We start from the raw sequence: 24,784 nt of genomic DNA, 5'->3' as shown, positions 1-24,784 counted from the left end.
ATGCATAACACGGACATGGTACTTCCCTTCATGTTAACAGTGTAGTGTAGGAGAGCAATATTAATCAAAAAATAAAAATCACAATGGTTACAACTACAGAAGTACTCTCAAGGAGAAGAACTGGTTGCTATAAGGGTGTATAATAGAGGGATTTGATTAAGAGAAGGTTGTTATTTAACAAGGTTAAAAAAATAGAAGGGAATTTCAAGGCAGAGTAATCAGTCTGTACAAAGGGACTGAAAAGACGCAGTGGCTAAGTTGAGAGTGAGGAAAAAACGTGGGTGAGGTGGGGCTGAGAAGCCAGGACAGGGTGGACTGCACAGGGCCTCTGCGCCTTGCTAAAGGCGCCAGTCCTTCCCCAGAGCTACAGAAATCGGGCAAAGTATGTCAGACAGAAGAGGACAGCATGGAGACATTTGGGAAAGATGATGTTGGCTGCTCTAAAATTCCGATTCTAAAGACAGTGAATAAGAAATATATATACAACTTCTAATGATTACTGTAATGGTAACAGCAAGGTTGTTTTAAAAACAGTTTCCACTCTTTCATTTCCAGATTTCATACCTGTAACTTATACACTTCCGTGTTCGTGTCGATCTCCTTTCAAGCAAGTTTGCTTTGGATTTTTTTGAATCTTTTTTCTTTTCTTCATGATCTTCAGAAAAATCTGGCTCCTGGTTTAAAAATATAGTAAATATACAGATTATTATGACAGAACAAAGTTCCTTAGAATTAACAGCTTTCTAAAGTCCATCTAGGCAGCACATATGAAAGGTTAAAAAAAAAAAAAGTCAAACGGTCACCTCAAAACTAACTAAACAGGGCAACACTCAGTATAGAGATTAAAAATAATACTGGTGGATCAAAGGATGAAAATACTTCTGCATCAAACTTATGCTTTTGTGAGTTTATAGTTACCTCTTTTAAAACAATCATGATTGGGAGGGGGGATCGGGATGGGGAATAGGTGTAACTCTATGGCTGATTCATATCAATGTATGACAAAACCCACGGAAATGTTGTGAAGTAATTAGCCTCCAACTAATAAAAAAAAAAAAAATTAAAAAAAAAAAATCAAAAAAAAAAAATCATGATGAAGTCTACCTACTAATAACTAAAGTTAACACACATAAAATAGTCAAGAGATATGCTGAATAAATGAAATAATGGATTCAGAAGAAGAAAGGGCCATGGTGCTCCAGAAAAATAACTAACCAGACAGGTGCTTTCAGTGTGATTTAATTAAGCCTAGAACGAAAATGCATTTGAAATTAAGAAAATGTCTTCATTTCAGACAAGATCGGGTGCATTCAAGGTGGTATGGCTGTAGACTGTCTTCATTTCAAATGAAAACCATGTCACATATATTTTCACTTATGAGATACCTTTCTTAATTATAAATTAGATTAATAAATGCAAAACAATAATATCCCTTCAAATAAACCAAACTGTAAGAACACAAATTGGAGTTTCTGATAACCCCCAAAACTGGGAAATAAAAAACCAAATATCCCCGAACCATTTTTTAGTCACTTTACATAAACAGCACATAAAGAAGCTAAAAATAAATTACCCAATTTAGGGTAAAAAATCAGAACACAAACCCAATAGAGGTGAGCTGTAAACTTGTTTCAGATGTGATGTTACATTTTGGGGCTATCTGTACACACATAATTTCAATCATAAGGGAAATGGGTGATTTTTTTGACAGTGCTAAATTTCATTTTTAATAAAATTGGTATATTATATATTTAAAACCACTCATATAACAAAGTAAGTTAAATTTTAGAACACTTTTGGCGGTCTCCTGTCTAAAAATACTATAAAGCAGAAACTTACTTGTGGAGGAATGATGTTTTCAATACTAATACCCACATACACCAAGCGTTCTTTCCTTTAAAAAAAAAAATGACAAAAGAAATAACAATGTAGCTTTGGAACATACTAATGCAATTATTTTTAATAGCATATAGGTAATTTCTCTGAATAGTCTAACTGGCTTAAAGGACTTCCTAGAGATATGAAATGTAAAACTTTTTTCTTTAAACTTCATTTTACTTCATCTTATACTGTATTCTTGCATTTCATGTTAATGTGGCTTGTTAAAAATTACTTAGAATACAAGTTTGTTTGACATGAACTATGAATCTGGACTATTTCTAAAGGTTGTTTTCAAAATTTTCTATAAAACTACCCTGTACACTGCTGACAGAGGGATATTAACAAATATTGTGTTAGTAAAAAAAAAAAAAGCATACAAAGTGAGATTTGCTAAAAGTAAAACTTATGAAAACATTACTAACATAGATAATACTAAAATTACAACTTTACAGTAATAGCAGAAGCTAGGTCATGAACATATTAGTTAATATCCATGAAACTTATAGTATTGGTATCTGTGGCAGGTACAAAACTTTCTAAAGGTATGAAAATCTCAGTTACAGAAGTGATTGATACCAGGCAATATAAACCTTGTAAATGAAATAAACAAGGAAATTTGATGAAAAGAGCCATGCTGTGACTCACTGATGAAGTGATTAGATGAAATGCCAACTCTGATCAGACAAACTGTATCTTTGTTATGCTGGAAGTTCTCAGCAACACTGTATGTGAAAGATTCTAAGCCCATTCACTTCTTGTTTGCAGAGAAGAAAAGCAGCAACATAGTTATACATCTCTGCACTATATAGGATGCTTACAAAAAACATATCTTCAAAGCCAGTTGAGACTTTTCCAGGAAACGTAGATTTATGAACACTAAAGATACTTCCCGAGTTTCCCTTCAAAGAAACCTTTGTTGATCTTAATTCAAAAAGTTTTACACCAAAAACTGCTGTATATAACAGTAGTTTTCTCTGGTTTTCTGACAGTTAATTCCATTCACCAAGGCAACTGAGCTCTTGCATACACATACCACTGTATGTTCTATTAAACAGAAACATAATAGCAACCACTCTTCTTCCATTTGTGATGTCCTACATAGGACATTAATAATCCAGTTGTGTAGGTTCTTTAGAACATAGCCTTTACTGCCCTATAAACTCTGGGCCCTACTAACAAGAATTTTATAGTCTTTTTAGAGACAGGTTATGAAGCTATTAGGCTTCCCAGGTGGTGCCAGTGGTGAAGAACCCAACTGCCAATGCAGGACATGCCTGAGACAAGGATTCAATCCCTGGGTCTGAAAGATCCCCTGGAGGACAGCATCTCCAGTATTCTTGCCTGGAGAATCCCACGGACAGAGGAGCCTGGTGGGCTATAGTTCATAGGGTCACAAAAGTGGGAAACAACTGAAACAACTTAGTACACATGTATGAAGCTATTAAATAAAAACTGGCATATAAAAATAATAAAATTATTTTAATCAAGACCCATTTTTAAAAAAACAGTACAGTTAATGAACTAAAAACTAGGAAAGGAAGAACAGTACTAGCTGAAATTAACAGGGAGGGCTACATGGATAAGTTAAAACTTCAGCTGTTATTAAAAATGTCTGACATGTTTCTAACCAAGTTTGTTGTGATATGAATTTCCTCTTTTATACTGCAAAAGCTTTATTTTCACTTGACCATTATTTCTCTTCTCAATTCACTGGAAAAAACAGTCATGCTACAGGTTAGGTCATGATTTACGTCAGACTTGGAAATCCAAAGGTAAATAAGACATGGTTCTTGCCCTCCCAATTATTTACCAACTGACTGTACTCCATTATGAACAGGTATAATGGAACTGTGAAAAAGGAACAGATTTTTGTCTAAAGAGCTGAGAAATTTGGAAAGACATTAAATAGGTGGTAATATTAATATCTGAGTAAGATCTTAAAGATAGGTATGATTTCTCCTCAAAAGCATTTTCTTGCTCAGTAACCTTACAAAGAGTCGGACCCGACTGAGCAACTGAACTGAACTGAACTGAACCTTATGGAAAGTTACATCTTCCATTCCATCTCACCACATAGCTCAATGATCATATTGGGCTCAGACCTTATTATGACCACACGCCTTCTAAGATTTCCATTTCAAGGAACCTGTTTTCTGGTTTCTACTGACTCACTTTCCAGCTGACTCCCTCTGGTACACTGATGCTGACAACTCCCTGACTCCAGGGGAACCTCCATCCATTGACCCTACTCTCTAGTCACTGTTTGGCATTCCCTTTGTATCCTTACTTTCCCCCTTACCTGGCTTAGACTTCATGGTCCATCATTATAAATACTCCTTTGCATACACTTTCAAATTCCTTGTCTTTTTCTCTCCTTCCCTCTGTTACATTACCTGGAAAATGCCAACCCTGATTAAATCCAACTCTGTGCTAGCAAAGCACTAGTAACAGTACTCTGGAAGTACAGAGCTATTTGAATTCCCAATAATTTCTGGCACCCAGTCCTGGAAGGGATGTTTACAAATCAGTTGCATGGATTTCTGAAACATCGGACATCGCAAAGCATCACAGTTCCAGTTCTATAGACAGTTGCTGGCTAGTTACTAATTACTCACTGACACATCCTTCTTTTTCATCATGCCAGAGCCATATACTATATACCTCATTTTGATTACACTGCCTAGCATAAAGTAGGTGCTCAATAAATGTTCAATATATGTTGACTAAAAGCACAAACAAGGGGAAAGATGCTCTAGCACTATGACACAGACAGTAAGCAAGGCTCCAGGCTGTTAGGATGAATGCTACAGAAATTGTTTCACAGATCTGAAACTGGATGAAAAAAAAAATGCTCACTATTTAGACGAAGTCCCCTGGAATTTACAGTTAATGTATTATTTACTTTAGAAACACATATTTTGCTATTTAGAGCTTCTAATATAAACATACATTAGGAGCTATAAATAATGAAGGCTATGTTAAACAGATTCTGGGGGTAAATTAGCAAACAACAGTAACAATTCGGTTAACCTGCCTTGTCAGAATGGTCTCTCAAATAGGATTTAGTGTGTGATCTAAAGGCACACACAATTACAGATGTCCTCTTAAAGGATAACATTTAAGTAAAGAGAAAAAAAAACAAAAAAAACCCCAAAAAATACATTTAAGTAAAGAGGATTATCAAGGAGAGAAAAGAAACTGGATGAACTAGAAAATGGGAGACCAATAGTGTAAACAAATATTGTGGCACATTTTAACATAAATTTCTAAAATTTAAAGTATTTCTTAACTAGAGCAGCATATCCTAAAGTATAGGAGGCAAAAGTAAATGCTCACCGATCTTTCCACATATAAACCCGACAAGCATCATAGGCTCCCAAAGGACAAACAGATACAATGTATGAGACAAATTCTTAGTGGTTTACATTCTTGGCTTTTAGAAAGAATCCATTTTCTTCCATGTCCTTAAAGAATAAGCCTATTAGCTATTGACAATGTTATGTCAGATCAGCTTCAGAACATGAGAAAACTGCTCATTTCTCAGAAGAGCAGGTAGATTTCAAGAAGACTGAGTCCAATTTTTAATTATGACTTAATTATGACTAATTTGAAGCATCTTTAATTTGATCTCTTCCAGTGTCAAAAATTAGTGTGTTTAGTCATTCAGTCATGTCTGACTCATTTCAACCCCATGGACTATAGCCTGCCAGGCTCCTCAGACGAGGAATTCTCCAGGCAAGAATACTGAAGTGGGTTGCCATTCCATTCTCCAGGGGATCTTCTGAACCCAGAGATCGAACCCGGGCCTCCTACACTGCAGGCAGATTCTTTACCATCTGAGCTACCAGGGAAGCCCATCAAAAATTAAGACAGGAACAATTTGCACATCAAAACAGTCTTAATAACTGTATACAGGACTATCAGTAAAAGTGCCTAAATATAAAGGTATTTAGACAACTGATTAACCCAGTCCCCTGCATTAGGAGCATTGAGTCTTAACTACTGGACCGCCAGGGAAGTCCTTGAACCCATTTTTAATGTTCATCTTTGTACACAGTAATGTGTGTGGATTATGGAATGAGCAGACTGCCTGAAGGCAAACTAGATTTTTCAGGGTAATACTATGTGATAGCAGTAAAAGTTAAAGTAGCAACAAATGAAAGAGACACTGCTTAGATTTTTCTCGTATTATGAATACATGGGCATCAAGTCCTACTGATTAAGACCATGAAAATTCTCTTCAACCTCTCTACTTTATTATCATGATGACTGATCTAGTTCAGGTCTCACTGATTCCCACAGACTTTATTCCAATGGCCTTAATGCTAATTCCTCCTTCTTGCTGTTACCAGGGTATTTTTTTCTGAAATAAACGTCTGATTATGCATATCTCTCCTTTGATGGCTTTCCCACTGCCTCTAGAGAATAATTCAGATTTCCTAGCCAGTTAGGCGAAGCTGTTCACAATCTGGCCTCAGTTTCCTTTTTAGCTTCATCCCCCACCACTCTCACTCTCACAGTCACACTCTGTCTGTGCGTTTATTGTGCTCTTTGCCTGAAATATCCTTTCTCTGCATGTCAGTCTGTATAACCTCTAGTTACATTCCAAGGACTTCCCTGATAATCCAAGCTCTTGGAGAACTACAGTGCCCCTCCACAATGTTCCGATATTGCTCTAAATGTACCGCAATTTGTCTACTTATTTGCATCACTGGTTCATACGTAGAAGATAAGCTCCAGGTAAGTAAGAGCTTTGTTTTATTCATCTTTTCTCTTCAGTTTGGAACACGATAGGAAAGAATGAATGTTTAGCAATAGACTAATCAAAAAAGGTACATAAAATTATCAATAAATACGAACTTACCGTCTTGATTATAAGCTTCCTGTAAAGATTAAGCTCAACTCCAATCTTACCTCCTCCAAGGAGCCTTCTTCTAACCACTGCAATGGTCTGTCTGCTTTAGACCATACTGCAGGGGCATATTGGAAAGGCAACCATGGCTTACAGTCAGTAAGCTCTTTATTTCACCAATGCTAATTCTACCCACCCAAAGAGATGCCATGGGAAACTAAACTGTAGACCAATTCTTTGTGTTTTCTTGAACTCCCTACATACTTAGATACATATCCTCCACAATACTTGGGCCAATACTTATTCAGAGTAGGTTATGACAAAAACTTTAGATCAGGGACTGGCAAACTTCCTGTAAAAGGACAGATAATATATTAGGCTTGGGTAATATGGTCTCTGTTGCAACTACTCAACTCTGTAGCTGTCATGCAAAAGCAGTCACAGATAACATATAAACAATGAGCATGGCAAAGGTTATTTACAAACAATGAAATCAGAATATGTAATTTTGATGTGCCATGAAATATGACTTTTGTTTTGATTTTTTCTAATCATTTAAAAACAAAAAAAAAGACCCAATCTTAGGTGGCAATATGAAAACAGGAAGTGGGCCACATTTGGCCCACAAGTAAGAGTTTACCAATCCCTGCTTTATACAGACACATTAGTCCATACTGGGAGATAATTCTGATGTCAAATTCCCAAGTGAAACATTAACACACATATCAAAGTACCTGCGTTCAGCACGCTCCTTCTTCTTTAAGGCAACATCCAAATCTTGCAATTGTTCTTCTAATTTTTCACACAGTAGTTTCTGAAAACATAAAACAGATGAGTGTCATCTTAAACACCTTTTCACAATCCCTTATCTCTTGCCTATTAGCTAAAGCTGCAGTGCTAAGACAGCTAATAAGGGGCCACAGAGAAAACAGTGACATGTTCCTTGTATTTAATTAAATAAAGAATGCCACTTCAGTTCATCCACTGAACTGAAGATGAGCAGGGTATCTTTGAAGTAACACACACGTTAAAGAAACTTACAGCTTTGTCAAGAAACATATTCTATGCCTATCTTGCTGGCAGTAATTAATGTTTAAAATAACATTTGGTTCAGCATATATACATGACAGTGATTTTAAAAACTTTATAAATATCAAGGCATTTTTAAGGAAGAACGTTACATATCCAACAAAATATAATGGTACCAATCACTTTTTTTTTTAAGAGAATGGAAAAAAAATTTACAAAATCATGCCAAATGGTTACTGGGTCAAAACAGAGCTGAAGAATATAATTGTTGGAGTGACGCTAAGTCAAATAATTCCACTTAACTAAAAAAATGCAATAAAGACCGCCATCTCTTGGGGATTTTTTTTGAGCCATGCTGCACAGCTGTGGCATCTTAGTTCCCGGCCCAGGGATTGAACCCATGCCCTCTGCAGTGGAAGCAGAGTCCAAACCACTGGACCACCAGGGAATTCTCAAATTTTAAAGCAAAATGAGACTGGGCTTGTGAGAGAAAGGACCTTTTGAATAAAAAAATATTCTGCTCTTCAGGTTTTAAAAGAAATCCACTGAACCAAGATATGAGAGAAACAGAATCCAAGATTCTATTCATAGTACCATCATAATGGTCCATAATTTATAACATCATCTATAAAACTGACAAAAAGAAGGTAGGCAGAAATGAAAAAGAGGATGAAACAAAGGGATAAACAATAGGAAGAAATTATTTCTTCCCTTGTATATTATCCTCACGGAGGGGAGAGGTGGTTGTGCCTTTAACAAATGTGAGAAAAAATAAACCAGAGATTATAATTTTTTAAAAACAAGAGGTCCTTTGAGAATTGCTTTGGGGAAAAATAAAGGGAAGACCTATAAGATACTAATAAAAGGTAGTTTTTAATAAACAGCTTCTACTTTTATAGAAATTTAAAGAAGAGATAAACAATATCTATAAACTGAAGATTAAAATGTTTAGCGGCTGTCAAGAAATATTAATTTGAATATAAAAGCAGAGACTGGAAAACCAGAACTGTGTTGGGCTGTCATACATGCTGGCAAGGGGGGCAGAACCATTCTCCATCTGGAATAATCATTAGAGGAGGGCGAAGGCAGGCAGTGTGGTATCCACTGTCACAAGAGTCACACAGAAGGATCTGAAATAAACCACAGATTAATGTCAACCTATCTCTACGGGTAATATTCAATAACACAAGTTAAAATAAAGACATTTCTATATATCTTAGCATGATACTAAGAAATATTCTATATTATACTCTTTATCTGCATAAAGCATAATAATAAAAACCCTCAGTTAATTAGGAATCTAACAGGTCTTTTTTATTTGTTTTTGGGCCATACCACACAGCTTACGAGATCTTAGTTCCCTAACCAGGGTTTGAACCCTCGTTCCCAGCATTGCAAGGGGGATTCTTAACCACTGGGCCATCAAGGAAGTTCCCAAGAAGCATGTCTAATCCAGCATCATTCCCCTGCACATCTCATTCCCCTGCCACTCAACACACAACAGTGGCTTGGGATTTTTATTTGAAGATTATCCTGAAAAATCCAGCATATGAAATTAAACCATATTTCGGATCTTCAGTTTCCAATGTCATTCTCTCTGGCACAGTAACCAGCAAATGGGATTTTCAGAGCAGTTACTAAGACAATCGAATAAAAATCCTACGCATGTTCTAAGAAAGGTGCAACTTTCTCCACCTCCTGGATGTCATTTCTGCTTGCTTCATGTTACTTCTCACTTCTTCACACCTCTGTGTCATTGTCGTCTATTACCACCTAGTATGTGCCTAGTTAACGCAGTTGTGTGGGAGTCTTTGTGACCCCGAGGACTGTAGCCCGCCAGGCTCCTCTGTTCCTGGGGATTCTCCAGAATACTGCAATGGGTTGCCATGCCCTTAGTCAAAATGCATTCTTTCAATTTAAAAAAAAAATTAGGAAATGGTAGGAAAACAATACAAATGTTGATTTTTACTTGATTTAGAGGGCAGAAAAGACCACTATCATAAATCTTCTCTTTGCCTTTCTCCACTTAAAAATCTTGACTTAATTTTTACAGTTTGAAGATCATAAAAATATTCAGAAGGATCTTCTCAGTGTAATTTTGACATCTGTTCTTTTCAGAGCTGTATCTTTTCCTTAAACCCTTTGAAACTACTGAGATATGATAAACTTCACTGATTAATTTAGTTTCCAGATAGGATTTTCACATTTAGGAAGAAAACTGCAAGTTAAACCACAAATAGCTTTACCTCAGCACACAACAAGTATCAGGAGCTGTGCTGAGCAACTTTACATAACTTGTATCTGTTCTATACAACTCTACCTATGTGGAAGCATCTTTATGTCTCTTATAGGTAGAGCTTGCTTTCAAAGTCCAATCTATTCAAAACAGAACAGCTGGGCATAACAAGAGTGCTTCTTCAACAGGTTCTTTAGAAAGCACTCATAAACTGCAAAAATATATATGTAGGTCAGGAACTGGGTTTTCTGATTTAGGCAATCTCTGAAGAACTTACTTTCCAAATAAGAAAGTTCCATGTAAATCTGTCACTATTTTTCTGAATATATTTGGTCTATAATTATCCTCTTAAATTTTTTTTTAGAACTACCCATTTCTAAAGTTTAAAGCCCTACTGGGTTACTACTTGACTTTATTTACATGTTTTTACAGAAAGGCAACAAGCCCTTCAGGTCTTACTTATTTGAAGCTGCCACTTCAGAAATATCATTATAAAGTAACTTAAAGGGAAAGAACATTTTAAAGAAAAAACCAAAACAAAAAACAGAATAGGAATATTTGAATAAACTAACTGATCTGTGAGAAGACACTAACAGCGCATGCTTAAGTGGAGGAAACATCATTACAAAGCCAGGTAAGAATGAAAGCAAGATCCCGATCCTCCCTAGAATTAGGTTATTATCTGAGAATAGAAATAAAGGATTTTGCACACAAAAAATTGAAAGATAAGTTAAACTGTTTCAGACAACCATAGCATGGCAATAATCTGAATTCTGTCCATACAGATCAGGTACGTACTAGTTCAGGATGGTTTGGAAGGCCACATTTTTTGCACGGTTCATCATCATCTGCTAGGACGGCTTCTTCACTTTCCTTTTCTTCCTCCTCTTCTGAAGCTGCAGATGATTTTTCACTGTCAGACCCCTCACTTTCATCATTGCTGGAATATTTCCACCTGCCACGTGTTCGAGAGCCAGTCCATCGAACTTTGCCTTTGGGCTTTACCTTGTATAAAATAAAAGATTAGGACAATTTGATGTAATAACAATGTAAAAAAAAAAAACAACACACTTCTGATTACATATGCATTGTGGAATATTTAGTGAATATACAAAGAAGAAAAGAAAAATTACTGTAGTTTCATCAACAGATATACTTACTATTAAATTGTGGTATATATTTCCATTATTTTTTTCTACTTTTTGGGAGGGGAGAATTATAATGAACATTCTGTCTTATTAAATATTTGCCCTAGTGATAAAATATTCTAACATCGTGTGTGTGTGTGTGTGTTTGTGTGTGTATATTTTAGATATATATAATATGCCATCACATAGCTATATCTAATCCACAACTACACAGACATTTAGGTAGTTTTCCATTTTTTCACCTTCATAAACAATGTATCCTTGCAAATATGAAATTTTTACACAAACCTCTGTGGTTAGGATAAATTCCTGGAAGAGGATTCTGGGTCAAAGGTCATGCACTTTTCAAAGGCTCTATAATTGAACACTGATTATATTCTCACACATTGTTATATTAAAAATTTATTTCTCATATCAGAGAAATGGATCAGAACTGCATAGAAATTTCTGACAAACTTAAAAAATATATTATTCAGAGACTAACATTATAATGTTGGGAACTGCTTTCTACTGGTTGACTTCACAATATTTTAAGTCATATTTCAGTTCACTCCTACAGTTTAAGTCCTCATCAAAGACCAAAATAACTCTAACAGGAGGAAATTTTTTAAAATAAAAATTTAGTATTTAAAGGAACTAGGGACCACTTACAATTAAGAACAATGTTATCACTTAAATAAATCAAAAACAAAAGGAGCACTTTTTAAAAAAAGCAGCACTTTAATTATAACAAATTCTCCATAGGCTAGCTAAAGACTTGTACAAGATTTTGCTTAAAATAAGAGGCTCATAGAAGAAGAAAAAAAATTCTGGCTCTAAGACTTAATAATTGAAATGGGGAAACAGAGGTGCTCTCAAACACTGGCAATGAGAGGGTACATTAATGGGGCCTTTTCGGAAAGTAAAGAAGCAAAAGCTACCAAAACTTAAAATACATATGTCCCTTGACCCAGTAATTCCAATTCTAGGATTCTATTCTAAAGAAATACTCACTCATGTCCAAAAGGATCTTCAATGCAGCATTGCCTGTAACAGTGAAAAATTGGAAACAACCTAAATGTCAATCAATCAGGGGGTAGTTAAATAAGCTGAGGCACATCCACACTACGGAACACTATGTGGCCATCAAGAACTGAAAGCAGACTCTATCTACTGATACAGAAAGCGTTCAGACACACGTGGTTAAGTGAAAAACTCACAGAAAAATGAATTTATCTTTTAAGTGCATGGGAAATATTTACACACACAGACATGAATATATGGAAAAAAGAATGAAGGAGATGCAGCCCAAACCGTTAATGGTGTTTGTGAGAAATTTTCATTCTTCAAATGTTACAAGTTAGGTATTACTTGTAGAACTTACAAATAGAATATATTTCTATACTGCCTATAACAGAGAAAAAGTTTAAAAGATGATACAGTCTGAAATTTAATGTCTGGAGGTAACTAATAAGACATCTCAGATATAGGAAGAAAGGCTTCTGTTGTTGCTGTTGCTGTTTTATCTTTGAATGAGTTGTTTTAGCCAAAAGCAAAAAGCTACGAACACTTAAAGTCAAATATTTCTAATAAAAACTAAAGCTCAGAGTAGGAGAAATTTTACCTTGGTTACTTTAGAATTTGTATCCTTCTCTGCTTTTTTCAAATTTTCTTTTTTGTCTGTCTTTTGCAAAGCTGCTGACTCTTCTTCTACTTCATCTTCTTCCCCTCTTTTTTTATCAGCTTTCTGATCTCTGATTTCAGCCACTTTTGCTGTGGGTCTAGATATTCTTGGAGACCTCCTCAAAGTACGACCAACATTTGTTTTCTCTTCTTCCTTTTCTGTCTTCTCTTGTTTGGTTTCTGGCTCTAAAATTTTGGGAGGAGAATCTGACTTCTTTTTCCGACTAGATATCCTAATTGTTAATTTGATGCCTTCTTTCTGCCTTTCTGAGGTTATCTCTGTGTTTTCTGAGCCAGTGTTTTCTTCTTCAGGAATCAACTTATATTTCAATTTGCTTTTTTGCATAGAACCCTTTGTCTCAGAAGAATCACCTGTGCCAGAGGTCTGGGCATTGTCCAGATTATCCACTTCTACCTTTGTTGATTCAGAATCTACTTTTAGAATTTCTGGGTCTACTTTCTCCAGGGACTGACCTTCAAGTGAACTTGTATTCTGACACTCAAATTTGGAGGCTAGTTTCTCACAGTGGACAGTCACGTTAGATGACGGATAAGTTTCAGCTGCCTCAGGAGACCCAGCCTTTATTGATTCTACAGTTGTCTTTGGAACCTCCTCCGGTATTGGACTCAATCTTTGTGTGTCCTTATCAAGAAAAGTCTTTTTGGACTTTTCAAGACACTCGAGGACTGGTGGGCGCTTATCCTTTTTACTTTTGGGAGACTTCTCTTCAACTCTCATACTATAGGATTCAGTGGTAGATAAAGCAGTTTTTAAAGAGAGATCCTTTGCTATGTCAGCAGTCTCAAGAGAGGTTTCCATTTCTGAAGGACCAGTTTCCTCTATGTGCTCTTTCTGACTCTGGGTCTCTAAAACTGATATTGAATTATCTGTATCTTTCCCTAAAGGGACCACTTCTTTCTCAAGATCACCTATTTTTACACTCGCAATGACAGAATTTACAGACTCTGCTCCGTTTCCCTCCATGATGACACTTCTATCCTTAGACGGGCTGCAACTATCTTCCTTTGTATCATAAAACTTTGTCTCCATCTGTTCTGTCTTAAAATGTGGAGTTACCTTTTCATCACTAACTTCTCCATTTACCAGCTGTTTCCCTTCATGACCCAAAGCAGTGATTGTAGAGATCCTTTTACAAGTCTCTTCCTCTTGTTTTATTTCATCTTTCAAAAACTCTTTTGTTGGAGTAACTGATTTACACAAAGGTCCTTTGATTGGACTATCAAAATCATCACTCAGTTTAATTTCTCGTTTTTTTAGTGGAATCTTGGCCTGCTGGTCATTTTTAAGTTTCTCAGTTTCTTCAGTAGACTTTTCAGTAATTTCTTGAGAAGATTTAACATTGCCAACAAAGTCTAGCCTCTCAGGCTCTAACTTCTCCATACTACCTTTGATATCTCTAGAATCTGCTTTACATTCTTTCATTTCCACTTTTACAGGTTTGACATTTTCCTTGAAGGAATCACTTTCTTCTTTGATAATCTTTTTTTCTTCGCTTTCTGGCAAAGGTTTTTCTAGCTTCACTATGACTGGCAGTTTTACAAGTTCCTTTTCATCTTCTTTTTCTATTTTCACAGTAGTCTCTTCCAGAGCACTGGGTGTAGAACATTTTTCTGAATCTATTGGCCGCTCTTCACTTTTCGTCTTTGCACTTCCTTTCTGTTCCTCTAAAAATAAGAAAAAGTTTACATGAATCTAAGCATTCAAGATTATAAAATGTATAAGGCATAACATAAAATATATTTCCATTTGAAGTTTCTTTCTTAGAAGAGGTGGCTTTTGTCACGGGACATTTGACAACAAAAGATGAAATCAGACAGTAAAGAAAATACCAAACTCTGAAGTACAACTTTTAGATATTAAAAAACTGTTATTTAGAAAGACAGATTTCTGCTTTATACTTTTAACTTCAACGCTCTCAATGAAATACAAATATTTATACAGCTCAAATAAATTATTCAAGCTCAAGTGATGGCTCAAAACTATGAAACTAAGAATACATCATAATAAAACATTTCCAAAAGACCATATTTGTTTTAAAAACTGACGACTGTTCTCTACAAGTTATAGAACACTTCATTTCATTGAGGAAACATGAAAAAGGCAGTGCGGAAATGTTTTATGCTTTAATCAGGTTACAAAAGTAACAATTCTGTACAGAAAATGGAAAATATGCCCACAATCTGAATACCTACAATTAGTATTTTATTTGAGAATACTTCTTCTAGTTTTATGTATTTTTGACAAAGTTGGAACCATGCTGCCCCATTTTCCTCACTGAAACATTAGCATTTTCTTACGACATGAGATGTCTTCAGAGAATTGGCCTTAACTGTGTAACACTCCTTAATGTGATTATATTACAATTTACTTTATCAAATGCCATTAATAAACATTTCAGAATTTAATATATTACAAAGAAACTATGTTTACCTGTTAACTCCTCTTTTTACCTTATTCGCTATATATTTACAACTTTTACAGAGTACCTAACTGTGCAAATTTAAGTATAATGAAAGCCGTATTTAGTAAAGAACACAATCTTTGAATGAGATTACAGACAAGGCATGTATGTTTTAAACTTGTGCTAAGGAAATCTGAGCCATGTTTTCAGAATTCATTAAGTACTAATTTTACCTATATTTCCCTCACGCTACCCTTGCAATGGGAAAACTTTGATTTTAAATGAAGTTTTACCAAGATAGGAATTAAAAATTTTTTTCTGAACAGATTCCTGCCAAGTTGATACAGCAGACAGTTTCAAAGTTTTCATGGAAATAAAATGTAATGGAGAGAAGTGAGATAAAGACTTCCTTAAACTAAGAATTCAGTATTACTTTTAAGAAGTATTTTTATTACAAATCACCCATTTTGTTTATGTTCAATCATAACTGCAAGTAAAAAAATTCAAGAACTGCTGATAACCACTGAGAACCTGAAATTAAAAGTACTGTTCCGCCCTCTTTACATGGTCATACACTAACTTAAAAATATGTATGTCACTAGGAAAATTAAAGGCATGGCAGGAATGATCTAGTCTGAATGTCTTGTTTCCCACTTATTAAGCAGGTTCAGTAAATTCCTATGCATTAACACTGGTTAGTGTATCAGAAAATCTAATTCAAGAAATATCTTGGATAATGATTAAAATACAGATTACCATCTTTATCAATAACTTTAGCTTAATACAAAGAGTATACAGAAATACAGAACACAATTTAATCTTTTTTAAATATATTTGGTTCAAAAAGCAACTCAGGATCTCACTGAGACTCTCACCAAAGGCAAAATGACACTGTGCTTTTGGGAAGGTGAATGATTAAGTCCTTTAAACTGATTCTGATCTGAGTAACAACATGACAAAATAAAATGAAGAGTAAGTACCATTAGGTTGAGACTCCCAGGTTCAGTAATCCTAACTCAGCTAGTGGTGTATCTCTGAATATCTTACAAACTCAGTGATCCTCACTTCTTCATGTACAAACAAAGAAGCTGACTAAATGACTATTAGTCATTATTAGTCATTATTAGTCAATAATTATTCTTCACTGACTTGTATTTCTCTTAGTCCCAAAATATTCAATACTTTTTTGGCTTAGCTCTTACAAGAGAAAAACATAACAACAATTACAACTGTAGCTCCTGTAGATCACATGGGTGTATCCCTAAAGCTGAAGACAGGAAAACCACAACATAAAATGAAACTTTAAGCACTATCATAATTGGTAAAAAGGTCATTTAGTTATATAAGCATTTTCAACAAAGTTTTGTCAAAAGCAAACTGTAAAGGAAGATGCAAATGAGTTTAAGAGACATGAAATTTGAAGTAACAAAACTCAAGGAAAAATTCACCTCCAAAATCACAATGCAGAAGCAATGTTGCTTGACAAACCTGAAGGGATTCAAGACAACTGTTAACCTATTCTGGGTTTCTAAAGCACATTCATTCATTTACTCAACAAATATTTACTAATCATCTATTATGTGCTCTCCCACCCGTCCCAACCAGAATCACTATATAATGAAACATTGAATGTTCATGTAAATTACAGTGAAGGACATTGCTAGTTGCCTATCCAGTATCTATTTTCTTTCTTACTACTACTACTAAAATTCTGATTTTGTTCAGGAAAGTACTTGCCTCTTCAGAAACCTTAAAGCTAAGGGTCATTTGAACCAGTTCTGGCCAATGAGACGCATAAACAAATCTATTGGGTAAGACTTACAGGGTTCAGTTGACCTATGCCTTCTGCCCTTTCCCCTTCTTTCTGTCCAGAGTCTGCACACAATACCTGGAAAGGGAACAATCAAAGCCACATGCTAAGGATGGCAGACTAGGAAGGGTACTTGATGGCTTTATGGAGCTGCTTAACCAGACCTAGAGTGCTTACCACATGACTTTTTATTATAAGAAAAAAATTTACCTCACACGTGTCAGAATGGCCATCATCAAAAGGAATACAAATAACAAACACTGGTGAGGATGTGAAGAAAAGGGAACTCTCGTATGCTATTGGTGGCTAAGTAAATTGGTGCAGTCACTCTGGAAAACAGTATGGAGGTTTCTCAAAAAACTAAAAGTAGAAATACCATATGTGCTCAGTTGTTCTGTCATGTCCAACTCTTTGCAACCCCATGAACTGTAGCCCGCCAGGCTCCTCTGTCCATGAGATTATCCTGGCAAGAATACTGGAGTGGGTTGCCATTTCCTCCTCCAGGTGATCTTTCTGACCCGTGGACTAAACCCATGTCTCCTGCGTTAGCAGGAGGATTCTTTACCACTGAGCCACCTGGGAGGCCCAGAAATATCTTATGACCCAGCAATTTCACTCTTGGGTATGTATCTGAAAGAAACAAAAACATTAATCTGAAAAGACTCATGCACCCAATGTTCACAGCAGCACTATTTATAACTGCCAAGGTACAGAAGCATCCTAAGTGTCCATCAACAGATGAAATGGATAAAACAGATCATAATATAACATTGAAAAAAATGCTGTAAATATATGTAATGAATACTACTTAGCCATAAAAAGAATAAAAGTTTGCCATTTGCAGCAACATGGATGGACTTGGAGGGCATTATGCTAAATGAAGTAAGTCAGACAGAGGAAGACAAATACTGTATGATTATCCCTTACGTTGAATCTAAAAAAAATACAACAGACTACTGAATAAAACAAAGCAGCAGACTCGCAGATAGAACAAATCAGTGTACCAGTGACGGGGGGAAAGCGGGGTGGTACAACATAGGGATAGAGCAGAAAAAAAGTGTTATTATAGGATTATATGAAGTCATGTGTGTTAAACTTTTGAAAACTGTAAAGCACTACAGAATTTTTAAAAATCTCTCAATTTGTTTTAAAAAAAGAAAAAAAATTCCATTTGAAAAAACATGTGGCCAAACACAACCCTGTCTGATTTCCTTTCCTCTTACTTTTGCTTCCTACTACTTTTTCTTTCCCATACTCACCAAAATTAATCTATATCATTTAATATATATTGGGCTTGTCATCTATTTAGTTATTCAGAGAGAACTAATCTCTGATGCTCTGATTTCTTTATAATTCTTTTCTTGTAAGACAAGACTTGAGAAGTTTTAAAACAGCATAGTGATTTCAGATTCTGCTCAAATGTTATATACTTATAGTGAGTATAAATTAACATAAACACTATAAAGAGCAAGTTGGAAATATCTACTCTAAAGCCTGAAGAAATATACTCTATAGTTTAGCAATTCTACTCAAAGAAAGTAAACTTACATAAAACTGAACAGAAATATGTACATAAATATTTGCTGTAGCACTGATATAAAAGAGAAAAATGAGAAATAATATCTCTCAAACAGAAAAATGAATAATCACTACAGAGCAAACAAAAGAAACGAAATTATAAAGATCAATATGGATAAATTTCAAAAACAGAAACATGAGTGAAATAGCAATATGCTAAAGTACAGGTGGTATGATAGCATTTGTAGAAGTTAAGAAATGCATAAAATAATGCTATATGTTGATGTGGCTACAAACATATTTAGCAAATTCACATGATTGACATGATTGTGGCACTGCTTGGAAAATAAGGGTAGGGGGAATGGAATGGAAAATGAAGGGAAAGGGAAATGTTTTACTGTTCTATAAGTTTTTAAAAATTAAAAGCAAATTTTAAAAATATTTAAGTATCTCATATTATCATCTGTTTATTTAAAATATTTCATTAAAAATTAAGATTATGAGCCAGAGAAAACTTAAATGCTTTCCTGCTACTTTACATATTGGCCAGCCATGAGACCTTGGGATAATTATCTTAATCTAAGTTTCTTTGGATTCTTTAAAACTGAAGTCAGAATACCTAACTCAAGGAACTGCTATGGTTTTTTAAAAAATGGAGCCTGAAAACCACTTTACACAGTATAGTTTGGGAGTCATTGTGATGATGATAATACATTATTTGGCTCCTTCTTACAACAATCTTTAGTCACGTCAGAAAATTCCCTTAAGCAATCATCATTTTTAACCAGTCAACATTGCCTAGAGGGCCATTTCTATTTTTCTTTACCTTCTCATTCATTTTTTCCCACTTTGAAAAATAATTAAAATGTCAAATAACTAACTCCTAGGGTTGTTAATGATTACAGAAGGGTGCACTCAATGTAGGCATTGCTATTGTTACTTATTATATATGTTACTCGGAAAATCTTACATCCTTCAAGCTCAAACACCACTCAATTTTAGTTTTACCTGAGTGTTTCCCCTACAAAGAATTAACCACTGTACCTTCTGCATTTGTGTCTTGCTTTATATAGGCTTTTATAGCATTACTTATTACCCAGAATTACAACTGTTGGTTTATAAATCTCTGCCTTACTAGTGTAGTTTCACTCTGTGAAGAATCATGGATTATTACTTGGAGTAAGACACTCAAACACCTCCTGAATGTATTGAACACAACTGAAATGGCAACAAATTCTAGACAAATGTTGATAAATTATATCAAAACATTTTAAGATGTAACCTTTATAAATAGAAAGTCTTTAGGGTAGGTTATATGATAATATTTAATTTCAAATCCTTCAAAGTTTATCTGACCAACTTACATAGTGAGATTTGGGAAGAACATAACATTTAACAGATGCTAAAGAATACTGCATTGAAGAAAGATTTAACAAATATACTTACTTAAGAGACTAGTTAAAATACAAGAAAAAAACTAAATAAAGGTCCTAGAAGAAAATAAGCCATGATATGATCACAGAATTCACAAAAGATGAAATGTTCAAACTCTACTAGTAATCAAAAAAATGAAAATTTAAAAAGCAGTATGATTTTAATCAAACTAACTTGCAAAGTTTCTATTTATTATAACATTCAAAGTTTTTAAAAATATGGAAAGAAATGTGTTCATACACTGGTGGTTTTAGCATAAACTAGCATAACCAGTCAATAATAAATATTTGTTAAGTGCTTGCTTCATACTTGGAACTTTATTCTTTAGAGTTTTTAAAGCCATGGGAAAGTTCTCAAAGAAGAATGGAAGTACAAAAGTAGGACACAGGGACTTCCCTGGTGGTCAGTGGTTAAGAATCCGCCTTACAACGCAAGGGATGCAGGTTTGATCCTAGGCTGGGGAACTAGGATCCCACATGCAGTGGAGAAACTAAGCCCTCAGGCTACAACAAAAGATGCCAAAGTGTTGTAAGGAAGACCTGACGCGGCCAAATAAATACATAAATATATGTACTTTTAAAAGTAGGATATAAAACTGCATTTATCATATCAATTCTAATAAATAAACAAATCAGCAACTGTGCCTAAAATGAAGACTGGAAAGAAAGATACCGTAGTGGTGCTGTGATTTGGTCATGCGACACTAATTTTTACTTTTTTGCTTTATACTTCCCCAAGTTTTCCACAGTGAACATGTACTATGTTTGTAATCAGATAAATGATCCAATTTGGGTCACCATGCTTTCTGGTTTAACTAGGACTGAGGAGCTTTCTAGGACCTGGGACTTGCTGTGTTAAAACTGAGACAAACCTGGACAAATCAAGTATAGCTGGTTACACTATTCCCATTCTTGGTGCTCTGCTTAGTCACTCAGTTGTATCTGACTCTCTGTGACCCCATGCACTGTAGCCCACCAGGCTCCTCTGTACATGGGATTCTCCAGGCAAGAATACTGGAGTGGGTTGCCATGCCCTCCTCCAGGGGATCTTCCTAACCCAGGAAGTGAACCCAGGTCTCCTGCATTGCAGGTGGATTTTTTACCATTTGAGCCCCAGGGAAGCCTAGTGAGTTGTCATTAAAACTACGTATATACATTTTAATTACATATGTCATTAAACCGACATACGCACATAACTTATTTTGTTTCTTCTTTAATATTGATTTATTTGCACCGGGTCTCAGTTGCAGCATGTGAAATCTAGTTCCCTGACGAGGCATCGGACCTGGGGCGCCTGCATTGAGAGGAGTCTTAGTCATTGAACCACCAGACAGGTAAGTTCCTGTACATAGCTCTTTTGAAAATGGCATTGCTAAGTATCTTTCGAACCATTTCTGCTCACTCAGTATATCAACCTGGGTAAAATACACTGAACATTTTGCAAGACGGTCAATTAGAGCTTAAGCAACAAATGATAGCAAAGCAACGCAACTCTAATCTTGTGTCATACATTCAAAATTAATTCACAATAAACAGGCACAACGCACGTACCATAAGGAGAGCTCTGTGTCCGCTACTGAGGATACAGAAAGGAAAACTCAATCACTCAGTAACCTTACTGTACCTTCTTCTAGCAACAGCTATTTCACTCCTTTTTACTCTCCTCAATACTCTAATCTTTCGGCCATGTCCCCATTTCCAGATGATCCTGTCTTCAATTTCAGACAGATGTCGTGAGACAGAAGCTCTTTACATCATTAGACCTGTAAACCTATACCTGTTAAAAAAAGCGACACTATTTTAAGCTACGGCCAATCCTCCGACCTATAGTTTGGTCCCATGCCCTCCAGCCTAAGAAGGAAGAGCTTTTTCTTTTTTTTAACCAAAATGGCTAAAGCCCTCACTTTATTTTTTTAAAATTTATTTATTTTAATTGGAGGCTAATTACGAAACAATGTCACCATATCACTTGTTTTAACGTGATTTCATTGGCCACAGTATGGAGAACAGAAGAAAATCAAGGACAGAAATAAGAACAGTTAGGAGATTATATCAAGAGAATAATAAAAGCTCTTTAAGGTCATGTCACCTTATTCAGATTAAAAGCTAAAATTCTCAACATACCTGCATGGCTTATTCTCTCAGATTCTTGAGTTCTTATTCAAGTATCACCTTTTCAGTGACTCCTTTTTTGACATCCCCCTTCCCAATCTAAAATTATACCACCTCTTCCCCCTAAATTATTCCACCTCCATAGCTCCCTGTTGTCATTTAACATACCAAGGATTTTATTCATTCATCTTCTTATCTCCCTATACTACTACGTAAGCACCACAAAGGTTAAAATTTGATTGGTTTTGTTCACAGTTTTATTCCTAGTACCAAGAATAGTGTATGACACACAGCATGTCCTCAATAGATATTTACTGACTGAAAATGAATGAAATATTACAGGTGAAATATCACCCATACCTAAGAAAGGAATTTATTCCTGCAACTGAATTTTTTCTTGGCAAAAGAATTTCACCATTTTTAAGACAATGACAGACTTCAGTTCCCAAAAGGGGCTCAAAATATTGAAATTATTATCTAAAATTTTTTATTTTATACTGGAATATAATTGATTTACAATGTTGTGTTAGATTCAGGTTTACAGCAAAGTGATTCAGTAACACATAAACATGATCTAACTAGTCTTTTTCAGACTATTTCCCATTTAGGTTATTATAGAATATTGAGATCCCTAAGCTATACAATATGTCCCTTCTGATTATCCATTTTATATATGGTAATGTATATATGTTAATCCCAAACTCCTAATATATCCCCCACCCCCAGCCTTTCCCCTTTGTTAATCAGAAGCTTCTTTTTTGAGAATCTGTTTCTGTTTTTTAAGTAAATTCATTTTTGCATTATTAAGATTTCATATATATAAGTGATATCACATAGTATTTGTCCTTTTCTTTCTTACTTCACTTAGGATGATAATCTCTAGGTCCATCCGTGTTGCTGTAAATGCCATTTTTCATTCTTTACTGTGGCTGAGTAATATTCCATTGTATACCCTGCATCTTCTTCACACATTTTTTTGTCAATGGGCATTCAGGGTCGCCTCTACGTCTTGACTATTGTAAATAGTGCCGCTATGAACATCGGGGTGCATGGATCTTTTTAAATAATGGTTTTCTCCCAATATATGCCCAGGAGTGGGATTACTGCATCAAATACTATTTTTATTTTTTTAAAGGAACCCCCATATTGTTCTCCATAGTAGCTGTACCAATTTACACTGTCACCAACAGTGCCGGAGTGTTCCCTTTTCTCCAAAACTTTCTCCAGCATTGTTTGATATTGAGCAGCACGAGCTATTTGTATAGATAGAGATTAATCCCTCGTTAGCTGCCCATCTTTTGCAAATATTACTCGCCCCCCCCATTCTGTGGGTTGTCTTTTCATTTTGTTTATGGTTTACTTTGCTGTGCAAAATCTTTAAGTTTAATTAGGTCCCATTTATTTTTGTTTTTTCCTTTTTTTTGGCCATGTTGGATGGCATGCAGGACCTTAGTTCCCTGGTCAGGGACTGAATTTATGTTGCCCAGAGAGTGGAATCGCAGAGTCTTAACCACTCAACTGTCAAGGATGACCCTGTTTTTATTTTCATTACTCTAGAAGGTGAATCCAAATAAATAATGCTGTGATTTATGTCAAAAAGTGTCCTGCCTATTTTTTCCCCCTAAGAGTTCTATATTATCTGGTCTTACATTAAGGTCTTTAATCCACCTTGATTTTATTTTCATGTATTGTGTTAGGGAGTGTTCTAATTTCATTCTTTTTCACATAGCTGTTCAGTTTTCCCAGCACTACTCATTGAAGACACTGTCTTTTCACCACTGTATATTCTCTCCTCCTTTTTTGTAGATTAATTGGCCATAGGTGCATGGGCTTATTTCTGGGTTTTCTATCCTGTCCCTTTGATCTATATTTCTGGTTTTGTGCCAGTACCACACAACTTTTCTGACTGCAGCTTTATAGGATAGTCTGCTATCAGGGAGCCTGATACCCCCAGCTCCATTAGGCAAAGATTGCTTTGTCTACTTGAGGTGTTTTATGTTTCCACACAAATTTAAAAAATTTTTTTGTTCTAGTTGTTAAAAATGCCATTGGTAACTTGACAGAGAGATTGCCTTGGGCAGCATAGTTATTTTGGGTAGTATAGCCATTTTGACAAAATCAATTCTTCCAATCCAAGAACACAGTGTAATATATCCTTCCATCTGTTTGGTGTCATCTTTGATTACAGTCATCAGTGTCTTATAGTTTTTAGAGTACAGGTCTTTTGCCTTCTTAGGTAGGTTTATTCCTACCTAAGGAATAAAGTATTTTTTTCTTTTTGATCCAATGGTAAAGGAGATTCTTTCCGTCACTTCTCTTTCTGATCTTGTTAGTGTACAGAAATGCAACAGATTTCTGTGTATTCACTGATGAGCTATAGTAGTTTCCTGGGCTCAAAATATTGAAATTATCATTTGATATCTTACTGCTCTGCATCACATGACAAACAGGAGTTGTCCTCACACTTCTGTGTTAGTTGCTCAGTCATGTCTGACTCTTTGTGACACCCTGGCCTGTAGCCTGCCAGGCTCCTCTGTCCATGGGATTCTCCAGGCAAGAATTCTAGAGTGGGCTGCTATTCCCTTCTCCAGGGGATCTTCCTGATCCAGAGATCGAACCCAGGTCTCCTGCACTGCAGGCATATTCTTTACTGTCTGAGCCACCAGGGAACCATCATTTT

The 24,784-nt window shown here is 35.5% G+C and overlaps 1 protein-coding gene across 1 annotated transcript in view; it reads right to left on the bottom strand.

Annotated features, from left to right (window-relative positions):
* Nucleotides 1-24,784, bottom strand: part of RSF1 (remodeling and spacing factor 1) — a 150,383-nt gene that overhangs the window by 19,973 nt on the left and 105,626 nt on the right. The window contains exons 6-11 of the mRNA XM_043452642.1: nucleotides 12,750-14,494; nucleotides 10,797-11,003; nucleotides 8,788-8,892; nucleotides 7,468-7,547; nucleotides 1,840-1,894; nucleotides 565-674 (exon numbers count right to left, since the gene is read on the bottom strand). Coding sequence (XP_043308577.1) covers nucleotides 565-674; nucleotides 1,840-1,894; nucleotides 7,468-7,547; nucleotides 8,788-8,892; nucleotides 10,797-11,003; nucleotides 12,750-14,494 — 2,302 coding nt within the window. The remainder of the gene's footprint in view (nucleotides 1-564; nucleotides 675-1,839; nucleotides 1,895-7,467; nucleotides 7,548-8,787; nucleotides 8,893-10,796; nucleotides 11,004-12,749; nucleotides 14,495-24,784) is intronic.

This window comes from Cervus canadensis, chromosome 29 (assembly GCF_019320065.1).
Source record: "Cervus canadensis isolate Bull #8, Minnesota chromosome 29, ASM1932006v1, whole genome shotgun sequence".
Lineage (NCBI taxonomy): Eukaryota > Metazoa > Chordata > Mammalia > Artiodactyla > Cervidae > Cervus > Cervus canadensis.
The sequence above is the reverse complement of the archived record's forward strand: the minus strand, read 5'-3'. Positions and strand labels throughout refer to the sequence as shown.